Source organism: Zosterops lateralis (genome assembly GCF_965231275.1).
Source record: "Zosterops lateralis genome assembly, chromosome: 9".
Classification (NCBI taxonomy): domain Eukaryota; kingdom Metazoa; phylum Chordata; class Aves; order Passeriformes; family Zosteropidae; genus Zosterops; species Zosterops lateralis.
The window spans coordinates 6,252,010-6,265,495 of NC_139769.1; the positions used below are offsets into that span (position 1 = coordinate 6,252,010).

General features: G+C 42.9%; 1 protein-coding gene across 3 annotated transcripts in view; it reads left to right on the forward strand.

Annotated features, from left to right (window-relative positions):
• The first annotated feature begins 2,621 nt into the window (after nt 1–2,621).
• The window catches only part of TTC39A (tetratricopeptide repeat domain 39A), a 45,035-nt gene continuing 34,170 nt past the window's right edge, over nt 2,622–13,486 (forward strand). Inside the window, exon 1 of one of the 3 annotated variants that reach the window (XM_083867357.1) lies at nt 2,622–3,299. In XM_083867357.1, the coding sequence (XP_083723483.1) occupies nt 3,262–3,299 (38 nt within the window). In that variant the 5' untranslated portion in view covers nt 2,622–3,261. Of the gene's footprint in view, nt 3,300–11,430; nt 11,526–12,956; nt 12,976–13,486 lie in introns of those variants that run through there. The other 2 variants (XM_083867356.1, XM_083867358.1) reach the window with 2 other exon arrangements.

Genomic DNA, 13,486 nt, shown 5'->3' on the forward strand with positions numbered 1-13,486 from the left:
CATACATTTTTTTCTCATAAGAAGGAAGAGGACAGTGATTTTCCCTAATGAAAGATCTTTTTTGATCTTCTGTGGTAGGTAGAGTGGAGTTTAGTTGCCCATGTGAGTGTTACTAACTCTTGAATTCTCTGCAGAGTTGTGTTTGCAGGGACCTCTGAGGCTTAAATTAGGCACAGAAGAGGAAGGAAGACAGCATAGTGTTATCCCAAAAATTGTGGGAAGGAACTTGCAATTCATCAGCTGACAAGCCATCAGTAATATCCTAAAACAGAAGTCATTTTCATCCACAAGCTCTTTAAAGAAACATGAATAGCAAAACATGCATAAATAACACCAGGTGCATTCCCATTGCTTGCTCAGAACAGTTCAGAATTCCTGTAGTGCTAAAATGGAGACGTCTGGAGCTGTCTGGACCATAGTTTTTAACTGAAAAAAAGAGCATTAGTTTTTAGAGCAGGTGGTCTGCTGATAGAGGGGGAAAATGCTGCACTGTTTGGATGTGTATTCAAGAGGTCAGGATGTTGTTTCTAGTTATCTCTTGCTGATTTAATAAGTGAGTATGGACAAACCACTTAATGCTAAGCCAATTTCCTGTTCTGTAAGTGATAACAGGTCTCAGTTGTTACATAACTGCTCTAAACTGGAAAGACAACCTTATGCAGAGTAAAAGGGATTTTATCCCATTTTACTTTTGTATCCTGTAGATAGGAGTGATGTTATGAGGTGTTTTATCTGTTGGTATAAGCAGCCAATTGCAGTCCTATACAGGACTATACAAAGAACTGGAAATAAATTAAGAATTTAACAGAAGTGCTGTTTTAAACAAGATTGCTGGTAATACAGGGAGAAATTCTTACCTTTGACTTCAGAGGTCTGTCCTGGCAAGAGATCCTGTAACACTGTCTGCAAACTGTCAGCTGTCTCAGGTTTGCATGTGCCAGACTCACCCTGATCCACACAAACTGATTTTCCTCTGTGGCCAGACTCATTGTTTATTCTGTTGAGACTATGTAGCATTGAAATGTTTGTATGCAAAGCCAGAAAGTCTTTAGGATTGTTTTCCATAGAATGCAGTCTTTCCTGAGATGAACAGGTGTGGTCACTTACACAGAAAAAAAAGTTATTTTAAAATACTCTGGGGTTTTAGGTAAAATCCTTGTAGAATTTTTTTTTTAATACTTACTGAAGCTCTGCTAATACTTCCTTATTTTTAAAATTAGGGTCCTTGAGTTCCAAACAGTTCTGAGGATTTTGGAGTGTGAATCTCATTTTGGGCCCACATGCAGTAATAACTTTTAGTGAATAAATAACTCAGTTGAGGTTCAAACCACTGACCCTGAATCCTGAAAACTACAGGTAAAGTACTTGTTGAATGTTAAACTCATATATTTAAATTCTCTAATTTTCCTTAATATACTATCCATTTAACTTAAAATATTTATTTTATTTTACTGTCAGATATTAAAAGCACAACTGTTCTCAAACATGCAATACTATGGTCAGAGGAAAAAAATTGTCCTTCTGGTTTAGCTTGTTCAGTTTGGTGCCTACAGCATATAGTTCTAAAAGTTGTAAAAAGAAATTTAGAGTGTATTCTGGGGTGATTATTAATAAAAATGTTCTTTAAGTTAGCTGTGACTGGCTGCTGATAATGGGCTGAAGTGTAGAACTAGAAATCTGGCTTCATTGTGAATGCTGTGAGCTGGAATGTATGAGCCTCGCAATTCAGAAAATGGAATGTATGTAAACAGGTATTTTATGCTGGAAAACGTGAGCCTGCATTTGTACCAAAATAGCTCTGGGAAGGTGCTTGTCACAGCTCCTTATGCTATCCCTCACTGAGCTAAAATGTTTGATTTAGTGGAGACAATCACGACTTCTTGGCTGGTGTCAGGACAGGGAATCATCCTTCAGTCACTGATGTCTGTCTCTGCACCCCGAGCGCTGGAGCGTGAGCCCGTCCTGCCACCCACCCCTCGTTCCTCCCATCACGAGCCACATTGTCGGTGTGCAGCTAATAAATTCTTTCTTTTTTTAACCTTATACACCCACTGTTCCCGTTAATGTGCCCATTGTTTCTTTATGTCAACCCAGTCCTTCTGTTTGTCCTGCCACTCCCTTGGCCGTGTATACCTTTGCCTCTCTTTGCCTTGTTCATTTCCTTCCACAAGGCTCCTTTCTTTTGTTAATCTTCTGAACTGTTATCCCTGTAACCCTGAAGCTGCCTGATCGATACGATTATAATATAGATAATACCCAAAGTAATGCAGTTCTTTTTTTCAGTATTGCATTATTTCAGTTCCTTATATTGAAAGGGTTGGAAGTTAGAGACTCCAGGTCTCTGTTTTGAGCTGCTGCTTTGGGAAATAAAAGCAGAAACACCCAAGTTTTCTCCATAGTGCACTCAGTATTTTCAGTAATTGCAGCTGGAAAAGAATACTATTTCCTTCATAAAGATAATTCCAATGGGTTTGGTTTTCTTTAATGGAACAGGCAAGTTAAAATTTTAAATATTGATTTTTTTTTCTTATGAATTTTACGTTAATGAACGAATTAAAGAATTTAATTATTTAGATCTAATTATTTATTAATGTGCTTTGGCCAGAGCCTGGCTCCTGTGGGGTGTGAGCCCTGTGGGGTGTTCCTGCTGTGCTACAACTCCCTGATCCCTGTGCTGGCAGACCCTGCCTTGGCAGCAGGTGCAGAGTGCAGCTAATTGAAAACTTGGCCAAATATGAATTATGTTTTCCTCATGGTTTTTTTTTTTTTTTTTTTTTTTTTTTTTTTTTTTTTTTTTTTTTTTTTTTTTTTTTTCTCGGGAGGAATTAACGACTCCAATTCCAGCAGACACAGAGAAGCGATGCCCGCGCTCCTCTGGGCCCTTCCCGGAGCCTTTGGCGCCGCTGCGGAGCGACACGCCCGGGACCCGCCCGAGCTCTGCTGCGGTGGGACCGTAACCCGGGGGCATTATCCCATCCCATTCCACCCCACCCTGTCCCATTCCCATCCTATCCCATCCCCAGCGCCGGCGGAGGGCGGGCGCTGCCGCAGCCGCTCACCTGCGGGGGCGGCCCCTCGGCCCGGCCCGGCCCGGCCCTGCCCGAACATGCGCCGAGGCTCCTCCGGCTGCCGGCGCTCCGCACACACCATGCCAGGCGGCTGCGGCGGCCGCCCCGGAGCACCACCAGCAACAGCAGCGCCAGCCCTGCCCGCCCTGCCCGCCCTGCCCTCCCCTCAGCCGCTGCCCGTCGCGACGCCTCCATGGACGCCCGCCCGGCCGGCAGCGCCGGCAGTGCCCGGTACGGGGCTGGGGCTGGGGCGGGCCGGGGGGCCGGGCCGGGCCGGGGGGCGCTGGGGCAGCGCCGCCTCCTCCGGGCTCTGGAGATGCTCCGGCCGGGCGGGAGGAGGGGCCGGGAGCGCCCGTCGGGGCAGCGGAGGGTCCGGCCGCGGGACGTGTGAGGGCGGCGGGCTCCGGGCCGGCCCTGAGGGCAGTGAGGGCCCCTATGGGCACTCGGGGCCGGGGCCGCCTGAGGCCCGTGAGGGCAGCGGTGCTCGGGCCGGGAACACCCGGGACCACCTGGGCCGGGAACACCCGGGCCACCCTCAGACCCCTCCGGCCGCCGGCCTGACCCAGCCGTGGGCAGGGGCTGTGCCCGCCTGAGCCGCCCGAGAGCAGCCCCTGCGCGGGCACAAACTGGTTCCTGCACTTTGAGGGGCTTTTCTTTTTTCTTGGACAAGAGCATTAGCTCGAGCTAATTACATACCTGCACGGCAGCCCTTCGGTGGTTATATGCAAATTGCCTTTGGGCTTCAAAGGGTTGCAGAACAGCGTGTCATGTCTGTGGAAGAAAGACCAGGTCCTTTTGCTTGAGCTCCTGTTTGTGCAGCTTGCAACAAACACACCTTGACAGCCAAACGCTGACGTTCATTGCTCTGTAATTCAACACCTTCTTGCTCGCCCTCAGGAACGAGCTGCAGGTGGATAACTTTCCCCATTCCAGGTGTGCACTCCCCACTGCCCCTAAAATACATAAACTTCCATTGTGTGCGTGTGAGAGGGTTGTTTCTTCAAAAGCTGAATCAGTCTGCAAATAACATTCTTCCCCCGTGATGACGGCGTGTTAAATTTTCAGGCACGGCTGCGTTAAAGGTCGGCTGGTGGATTCTCTGATAGAAGACACTGCTTTGTAATTTGTGCAGGAGAAGAAGCTTTTAAGAGTGCAGTTATTGGAGAGGTCAGCAAGCCGTTGCTTGGAGGAGTGGTAATGGCTGTGTTCATGGCTCTTCATTAAGTATTTGGAGCAGTGGTGTGCTCCCTCTCTGGCTGCACACTTTCCCTTTATCTTAAAGTTGAAAACAGCAAACATTTACCTGAGACTTTATTTCTGCTGAAGAAACCATGCTGGAAAAAAAACCCCAACCATTTCCTGAAGTTTAAATTATATAAGCTATGCAATAGTGCTCTTTTTTGGTGGCATTGATATTAGAGTTATTACAGAGACCAAAGGAGGTGGTCTAGTGGCATTTAAAGCAATAAAGTCCTGTGGGATTTAAAGATCCAGAGTGCTAGACTTGCTAATGATCAAAAATGACCTGTCTATTAGTATTTATGTGTATATATATATATAAAAACCCTTCCTGGAAGTACTCAAGGCCAGGTTGGATGGGGCTCTGAGCAACTTTGTGTGGTGGAAGGTGTGTCTATCCACAGCACGGGTTTGGAATGGAATAATGTTCAAGGTCCTCTCCAGCCCTGACCATTCTATGATTCTGTGATTTTTAAGAGCTTTATACAATTTTGTTGCCATGCTCTGTCTTGATAATTCTTTAATGGACAGCCCAGCAATTTTAAAAATATTTTTAACTCCAGGCTGGGAAAGTGGGCAGTGTGTTTATAATAATGATGTTAAATTATATCACTAAATTACTTCCAGGTGCTGCGTTTGCACTGACAATAGCAGCAGGGACTGCATTGTGCTTCAGGAACAATGTGTGCAAAAAATCTTTAGAAGCAGGAAGGAGCTGGGTGAATTTTGCCAGCTCGGGCAGGTTGTCTGTGTTACCGGAGCTGCTGGAGCTCGTGGTGCTGGCTCCTCATCGCCTTTCTGGAGCTCCATCTGCTGGAACCAGCTCTCCCATCCCAGGGTGACACTGCCCTGGGATTTGAAGGGATTCAGGTGTTTCCAGTACTGTGCTACAAAGCGTTGAAAAGCATACATCAGGATTTGGGCTAGTCTGTGGGAAAAGATTACCATTTCCTTGTTGTAGTTCACATTTTGCTTAAGTCAGTCCTTTAAAATGCTGATGAAGCTCCCAGACAGTGTTTCCACAGATTTGAATTTGTGGTTTCTTTAGGTATCGTGTATGTTTTGGGAATAGATTGAGATTATCAGATCATAGTTGGAGGAAAAATGATCTAGTGGAATGATTGGAACTGAAAAGGAAATGGATTTTTGAGTAAGGGTGATGAAAAATGACCTCCCATTTTAGAAATTTTCAGCTGTTGTCTTCAACCTGATAATAAAATTTCCAGTCATCTGTTGAGAAAAAGCAATTGTCAGAAGAAAGTCTCAGGATGTTCATTCAGATATATACTTCATTCCAATGGCTGGAACCTCAGGCGTAGATCAAACAGAATGCAGTGCTGAATTGGATGTCATTTTACATTTCCTTCTAACTAAAATTGCCATCCTGAACTGATGAAATCTTCTCACTGCATCTGCATTAAAGCTTTTACTTTTTACCAATCCTTGTTTCCTGTCAGAAAGGGAAAATTGACAGATCCCAGCCTAACTGAATCCAAGTTCAACATCAGCCTCACTTGTTTTGGTTCTCGTTTTTTTTTCCTCCTCAGGTGGCTTGCTTAGTTCTTTTTACACTCTGAAATGGGGAAGATAATGATATATTTTCTTCTTGAAAGCACTGTGCGAAAGACTAACTCTTCAGAATGGCTTTGGTGATGCTGAGTGCCAAAACAACTTTTTACTGGTACTTCTTTTTCTGTTCTTGAGTACTGATTCAGTGGGCAGGTTCAGGAGAGCAGTAAAGGTGTATTGATGTGCCATGCTTGAATTTTTATTTAATTGGAGAGAAAGTGGCATTGTTATTGGTCAAGGTCCTGTGAAGTATGTTTTGCAGATGACTTCTGAAGAATAAAGTCAGGCTGTTGGAAGCTCTCAGGGAAACAATCTGGAATGTCATGTAAGGCAATGATTAAAGACAAAGCAACAATCCCCTATTTGTTCAAGTATTTTGTGTCATTCCTATATATTGTTTTTATGGGAGCCTAAGATGCTGTTCAGCAGTGGAATGATAAAAGCATGATTTTTTTTTTTTAAGTTGCAACAAAACATGTCACAGAGTAATTTCTTTTGAAAGTGCTTTGCTTAGATTTAATTAAAAAAAAGGAAAAAAAAAAAAAAAAAAAAAAAAGAAAAACCAAACAAATAAACCCCAAACCCAACCATATGAAATAAAACCAAACAAAGAAGCATTTCAACTCACATGAAGTACTGCAGGAAAATGCTTTTTGGGCCAAAACGTGAATTTCATCTCCTATATGTTGGTCCAAAAGAAGTGAAGTGCAAGTCAGCATAAACAAGTACAAACCAGGCTTGACAAACAGCTGAAGAAACATGCCCAGGTAACTCTCTTGTTACCTGCCATGCAGCCTTTATCACTGCTGGGAAGTGCAAAATCTGGCCAAAAGAGGGAATTGCCTGACATCCCTTCCTAAATTCTCACTGACTCTGATTTTACAAGAAATACGGATCAGATCTCTAACCTGACCTTGCAGTTCTTAGGAAAACAAACCTCACAGATTTTGTCTGGCTTCTTACCATGAACATGGCAGAGTGAGTTTGCATTTTGCTTCATGCTTTGTTTGTTTGTTTGCTGGGTACTTAAATATGCTCAATACCATTGCTTGATAGTAGTCTAGTGCAGCTCCTGCTGATTTTTTTACTCATTAATTTTAGTAAGATGAGAATTAGACCTTTAAAAATTGAGAGTAGCTATGTCAGAAGTGTAGGTGGACCAGAGGCAGTAAAACTGAAAAGTCAGAGGATTTGGAAAAAAGAGCAAGTGAGTATTAAAAGGTTGTCTAAAGACACTTAAAAACCCCAAAAGGGATGATATCAATCACATGTGACCTTCAAAGTGACAGAGATGGTAGATCATCTGAATTAAAAAAGAAGAGCTATTAAAGCTTGCTTAATAGCTAATAAAGCTTGTGTTCTGATTTATGATGAAAATTTACCCCTAATTGCAGCAATCCTGGTAATTTCTGTAATGCTGAATATATTTGTTTTATTTCAACATTGCTCCTCTGTGAAGTGACTTTTATTTGTACATTCCAATAGATCAGTGCTGTTGCAGGTTGCTTGGGCTTATTTTTGTAATATGCCAGACTGGGTTGTGTGTGTTTATATGTATTTTCACTCTGTCTGATGCAGGCAGTTCTGCTGGCAGGTAGTGCTCACCCACAGTGGTGCTTTTTGCCCTCTGAGCAGTCATGGCAGCACAACAAGGAAAGGGAACGGTAGAAATGACACCAGCACGTTTTATTTGTCTGAACAAACCTAGCTTAATGAATTTATTGCATTGTTTGCCCATTCAAATACAGGATGAGAACTGTGAGCCTAATGCAAACTAGATCCTGCTTGGTGCAAGTTAAACATGGTGGGAACAAGGGCAGAACATGAATCTGCCAATTCCCTGGTCTTTGTGTTGCTCACTGGATTGCTTTGCCACATCCCTTTGATTTGTGAGCATTTACTGGAACAAAAAGGCTTTTTAAAAGACCTTTGACATTGCTGAGGCATCAATAACTCAGTGATTTGAGGGCTGAATTAACCTCAAAAATAAATGGTGTCATACTCCATGTACAACTTGAAATACTATGATATCCTGAATTCCAGAATTGTATCACTGTTGTGTCTCTATGCAGAATATTTGGAGAACACGAATATTGAAACCTTTCCAGTTCCTTTGTTGCTGAAGTAATGGCATTTCTGCAGCACCAATCTTAGACATGGGCCAGAAAAGTGTTCAAGAACACAGAAAGATAAATGCTGAGGTATTAACAGCTTGGCACTTAGAACAGGAAGAGATATGGGAGAATTAATTTTCTTGCATTAACTTATTTGCTTTTGAATTATGAAGACATTTCTCTGTTGTCTGAAAACTGAATAGTAACAAATTTTTGTGAGAACTGCTTATTTGTTCTTTTCATCTAAGATTATTTTTGATCTCGTGGGTTTGGAAATGCTTGCAGAAGAAAAGGATTCTTCCCAAGTGATTTTTTTATTATTATTTATTTATTTATTTATTTATTTATTTTTCTTTGAATGTAGAGTTTTTTTTCAGGCTCACAACTTGTAATGCAGTGTTCCTCAAAGAAGTCAACTATTTAGAGAAGCAGTAGTGGATTTAGGAATGAGCTGGAGGACTGGAAAAGGAAGGCTAAAGGAAGTAACCCCCTGATATCTCATAATGTCCCTGTGATTATCAAGCATTAGGAGAACAGAAAATGGTGCCATGGCAAGAATTTCCATCTTTCTGTATCTTTTTGAAAACAGGCAGTGGGAAGGACATCCTGGTGTCGGTGAGGTACCGTGGGGTGTGAGCTGCTGACCCTTTGCACAACAAAGGGCACAGGGAGGGACACTTGGGGACACAGCAGGGGCTGAAGACCCCCAGACCTTTTCCTGTCTATACTTTGGGGGGATAAAACCCAGAGGTTCCTTTGTTTGGAGTCCCTCCTCAGAGGCACCAGCTCAAGCTGTTATTTTGTTATTGTACCAAGATGAAATAATTTTGAGGATCGGGACATCTGAGGCTCTGTTATGGGAAAGCTGAGGCCGAGCCTGTCTCGCTGTGAGTGTGGGATGTGCAGCTGTGAAGGGGCTTCAGTCCCAGCTCAGGTGATGTGGGAGTGTGACTGCCAGTGGCTCCTGGATGGTCACACAGGGAAGTTTCCTTAACACTGAAATTGGGACCTTTGAAACGTGCTTTGGGAGGCTCCTCACATCTGTGGTTTAAGTGTTAGCACTGGCGAAGCTTAAATGGTGTTTGGTTCTTTGTGTTTTATTCTCCTCCTCCAAGTGAAGTTACCCATGCACACAGCCTCAGCTGACTTATGCAGATAAGGTAGATTTGGCAGAGAAATGCATCCATATTTTAGGATATGACTGATTTAACTTGCTTTTAGTGTTTCACAGTACTGAAGGAGCTCTTGAATTACTATTAAAAGCATTACTACAAAGGCATAAACCTCAGACTTACCTTTTTTGTAAAGTTCTGACAATTACTGAAGTTGGGTATTTTAGCATTTTGCACAGCATAGGGTTCAAGATTTTATTTTTTTTTATTGAAGAAATCTGTAAAACCCAGTGGCAAATCACAAAGCTTATGTCCTGCAGAGTCATAGTAAGAGACCAGTCAAGATCATGCACAAAGTGAAATAAAATTATGCATAAATATGGTAGCTCCCGTGCTCAAAAATCATGTGTCTCTTTCCTTTTGACCATGGAGAACATATTTTTTTAAATATGCTGACTCTTCATTAATATTCCAGATTTTAGTTTTGCTTATTTCTGCTTATTCATTTTGTATGGTACTGCTGTTGGGGTAGAAAGGATCTGGTGCTTAGGTAAAAAGGGCATTGCCTGGGATATTCCAAGGGATTGTGTTTCCAGCTAGAGACAATGGGGATGCAGTGGAGTAAGAAGAGCAGTACTTACTGCACCTCCCAGGATATACTGTGCTTGTGATTTGTGAAACAACCCTACTCGTGGTCCCTGGGGCAGAGAACAAGGATTTCATAAATAACAAAACCACAAGGAGAACCATATGACTGTCCTTGCAAAACCTGCTGCCCAAAAGCAAAAAAAGGAAAGAGCCTTGTAAAACCAGCAGGGAAATGGCCTAAATGTGGAAATATTTCAGATCTGAGTGTTTTACATTTGTTTTCTTTAGTTAAAAGAAAACATACATATATGTGGGGAAGGAGAGGTTGCATACTGAAGGTTGTCTGAGCATGTAGTTGTTTCTAGAGAAGTGGTATTCAAATAAAAACATGCCAAATCAAGTCTTGAAGAACTTTACAGGGACAGCCAGAGCCTTCACCATACAGGGCTTTAATGACTATTTGGAGAATACTGTATTAATTAGAAATTGTACAAACAGCTAGTAAGAATGATGAATAAACTTTTCAGAGTAGCCCATGATCCTGCTTTGGAAACAGTCAGTTAATTTTAAGTTAATTTTAAGTAACCAGTAGTTATTCCCAACTAGGGGGAAAAAAGAGTAATGTCTTTTATCTCCTGCTGTGGCCCAGGTACACAGTACTGTTAGGAACATGTAATGGAGTCATTATTAGGGCAGCCTGTGGATCTATTACACTAATTTTTGTACCAAATGCAGCACAGGCCTTTCCTGTACAGGATGCCATAAAACCAGCAAGAGATTTAATCAGATATGTTAATGGATTCAGAGTATCTTCCTGGAATTGTCCTTTGCTGGTTTATCATTTTTGGGTCTTTATTCAGCAGTGTATGTCTGGTATTGGTATATGTTGGTACTGCTTTGTGTGGTCTGGCAAACAGATAATTTCTGACATTAGATGCTCTTGGAGAAATTAATTTATGTAATTAGATCATTGCTGGTCAACTTCCACAGTCCAGCTCTCATAATGAGTGGAAGGACTGGTAATGCTGCTTGTAGCTGTGTACAGGGCTGGTACAGCTGATGTGCCAGCAGAGCAGTTCAGCACTTCACTGTTTCATTTTGGCCAAAATCTGCCAGATGAGCTCCCTGCACTGGTTGAATTGTTAGTGCCAACTCGCCTCATTTTCCATGGCATTAAAGAGAGATTGTTACAAAGAGCGTGTAAAGTCTCAGTTCCTCCCAAAGGTGCAGGAACTAACAAAAACCAGCAGTCTGGCTGCTGGATTGGAGCCTGTTTTTGTGGAGAATCCTTGCTGGGAAGAAGCACTTGCTTGTGTCTCTCGCCTGTGCTTCTCACATTTGCAGCAATTACTGCCTGAGTGCCGCCTGTCAGCTGCTCTCGTTTGGCTCTCCGTTCTGGTTCGCAGGTTTCTGATGTGGGCCACTGCCACATGCGGTAATTCTTGTTGTTTCAGGTCTGTAATTACAAGGGTATTTGGCTTCTGCCTGCTCTGGACAGAAGAAAAGGTGGCTGATGCTGCTGCTCGTTCCAGACGGGTCTGTAGATCAGAGCTGGGCTGGCAGCCGCCGGCCCCTCCTACATTAGGGGTATCCAGCTGTGTTTGGATCCAGTGGCACACGGGCTGGTGGGATGTGCCGGTGAATTAGCGCTGCTCCCGTTCCCGGGGCGGTCCCATCGCCGGGTGCGGTGCCGCAGGCGGGCGCTGCCCGGCGCTCCCACCGGGGCTGGTACCCGCAGCTGGCTCAGGAGCACCGGGTGCTGCCGATGTTCGAGCCTAAAAGCTGAGCGGGCTTACAATGACTATGTCAGAACACGCAGGAGACTCGGCAGAGAGGTGAGTAGCAGCGCACAGCGTTTTGCGTTTGGCTTAGAGGCAAGTCCTGATGCTGCTGTTGGAGGCAGGAGGGAATCTGCAGCCCACTGAAGCATGACTAATCAGATTGCTGAAATGCTGAGCACCCTCCAGTTTGAAGTATTTCTGCCCTATTGTTATAACAGCGACAAGTGATAGTTTGTAGCATTTATGTGAGGTGTGTGTTTTGCCCAGGTTGTAAACCCTTGACTTGGGAGCTACATCCTGTAGCAGGTTTCCTTGGAGTATGAGGGAAACATGCAGCTTGTGTTTGTGCTGCTGCTGTGGGTAGCACTGTGTCCTTAATTGTTATTCCAGAAGAGATGCCAAGTAATTATTGTATCTTATTTCTGCTTTGAGCTTCAGCAGTGGCTTTATTCTTTGTCATCTTTCTGTTTCAAAGGAATATTTTGAAAAGGTTTATTTGTTTTGAAAGGGGTAGTTCTCCTGCATGGCAAGAAAAAAACAAATAAAAAACCCAGGTTAAAATGCTAGTAGTCTAAATGTTTTAAAACAGGTGAAGATGTGCTTTATTCTTGTTAAATATGTTACTTGGTTCAGGGACACAGATTAAAAAACAGGAAGGTAGGAGTTTTAATACAATAAGCAGTAATTGACCAAGTTTTAATTATTAAGCAGGGCTCAGAATAGCTCAGAATAGGCAGACATGATATTGCATTTTGTATGAGATGGATGCCAAAACTTGGTTAATCAATGCTTGCAAAGCACTTGCAGAGTGCCTTGAGTGCAAAAGGGTTTGCAGTGGATGTGAAGCTGTGATGACAAAGCCATCAGGAAACAGTGTCATGTAATGTTTCTCTCAAATTTAAAGTCCTGCTCTTTGTATGTATGATTATACTCTTTATTTCTTTCCAGTCATTATTTCTAAAACCAAAACCAAACCACTGCTGCAGTGGGTGGTTATTACTGATGCTATCTGCTTGTGCTGTGCTCCCCTGCCTTTGCTTTAAGATGTTATCAGGACTTTGCTTTCTGGTTTTCTTTTCAGCATTCTGTGTTGTGCCCCTTTTTAAGGAACTGACACAATTTCTAAGTCACAAGATAGATCACATTAGTTAGAGCTATTTAGAATCAGGAACATGGTGAGGATTTGTTTATATTTTGTTGGAGGATGTTTTGCACATGCTTGTATACAATATATTAGTGCAGTGTAGCTCTTTGATCATTAGATGCAGATGTTTCAGCTGTCCTAACACTGGCTGGGTGACCTTAACTTCATTAGTGCAAGGCTTTATTGTTTCTTTTGTGGATTTTTTTTTTTATCCACCAGTTCTGGTGGTGATGAACTTGGGCCAAACTAACTCAGCTGGTCTGTATTATCCTGTTGCCAGTAACCTAAAGACCAGCTGAGAAGCCTTGTGACAGGTCAGGCTGACATCTGAATGTTGTAAAGGAGGAAAGTACAGCCAGAGTAAGTCACTGAGAGTTTTCTGACTTTGAGATACTGCAGTAGTTTGGGTTTTTTTGAGTGCAGTAGCACTTCTCAGGGACAGTGAAGTTCCCATGAACATGCACAATGGGAAATTTTAACCCACCTGTGAGTTTGTAGTGGTTTGTTGCTCAGGCACCACTCTGAATGTGAGCTGAATGAAGGCAGATGTTCCAGCAGCAGTTGGTGTTATATTCTGATGCAGATTGACAGTATCTCATCCTTGAAGTGATAACAGGATCATGATGTCGCCAGCTGGAGTCTGGCAGCCTTACAGAGAGATGTGCATTGTCACCCAGGGGTTCTGTGCTCCTGGTACCTGAGCTCATCAAATTGCTGTGCTCCCACATGGCAAATTCTGCATGCCCAGGTTCTTACATAAAGTAAAAAGTTTGGTTTCTTGTGGTGTGTGGTTTGGTTGTTTTTTTTGTTTTGTTTTGTTTTTTTTTTTGTTTTGTTTTTTTTCTCTTTCAGGAAATAAAATACTTTAGTT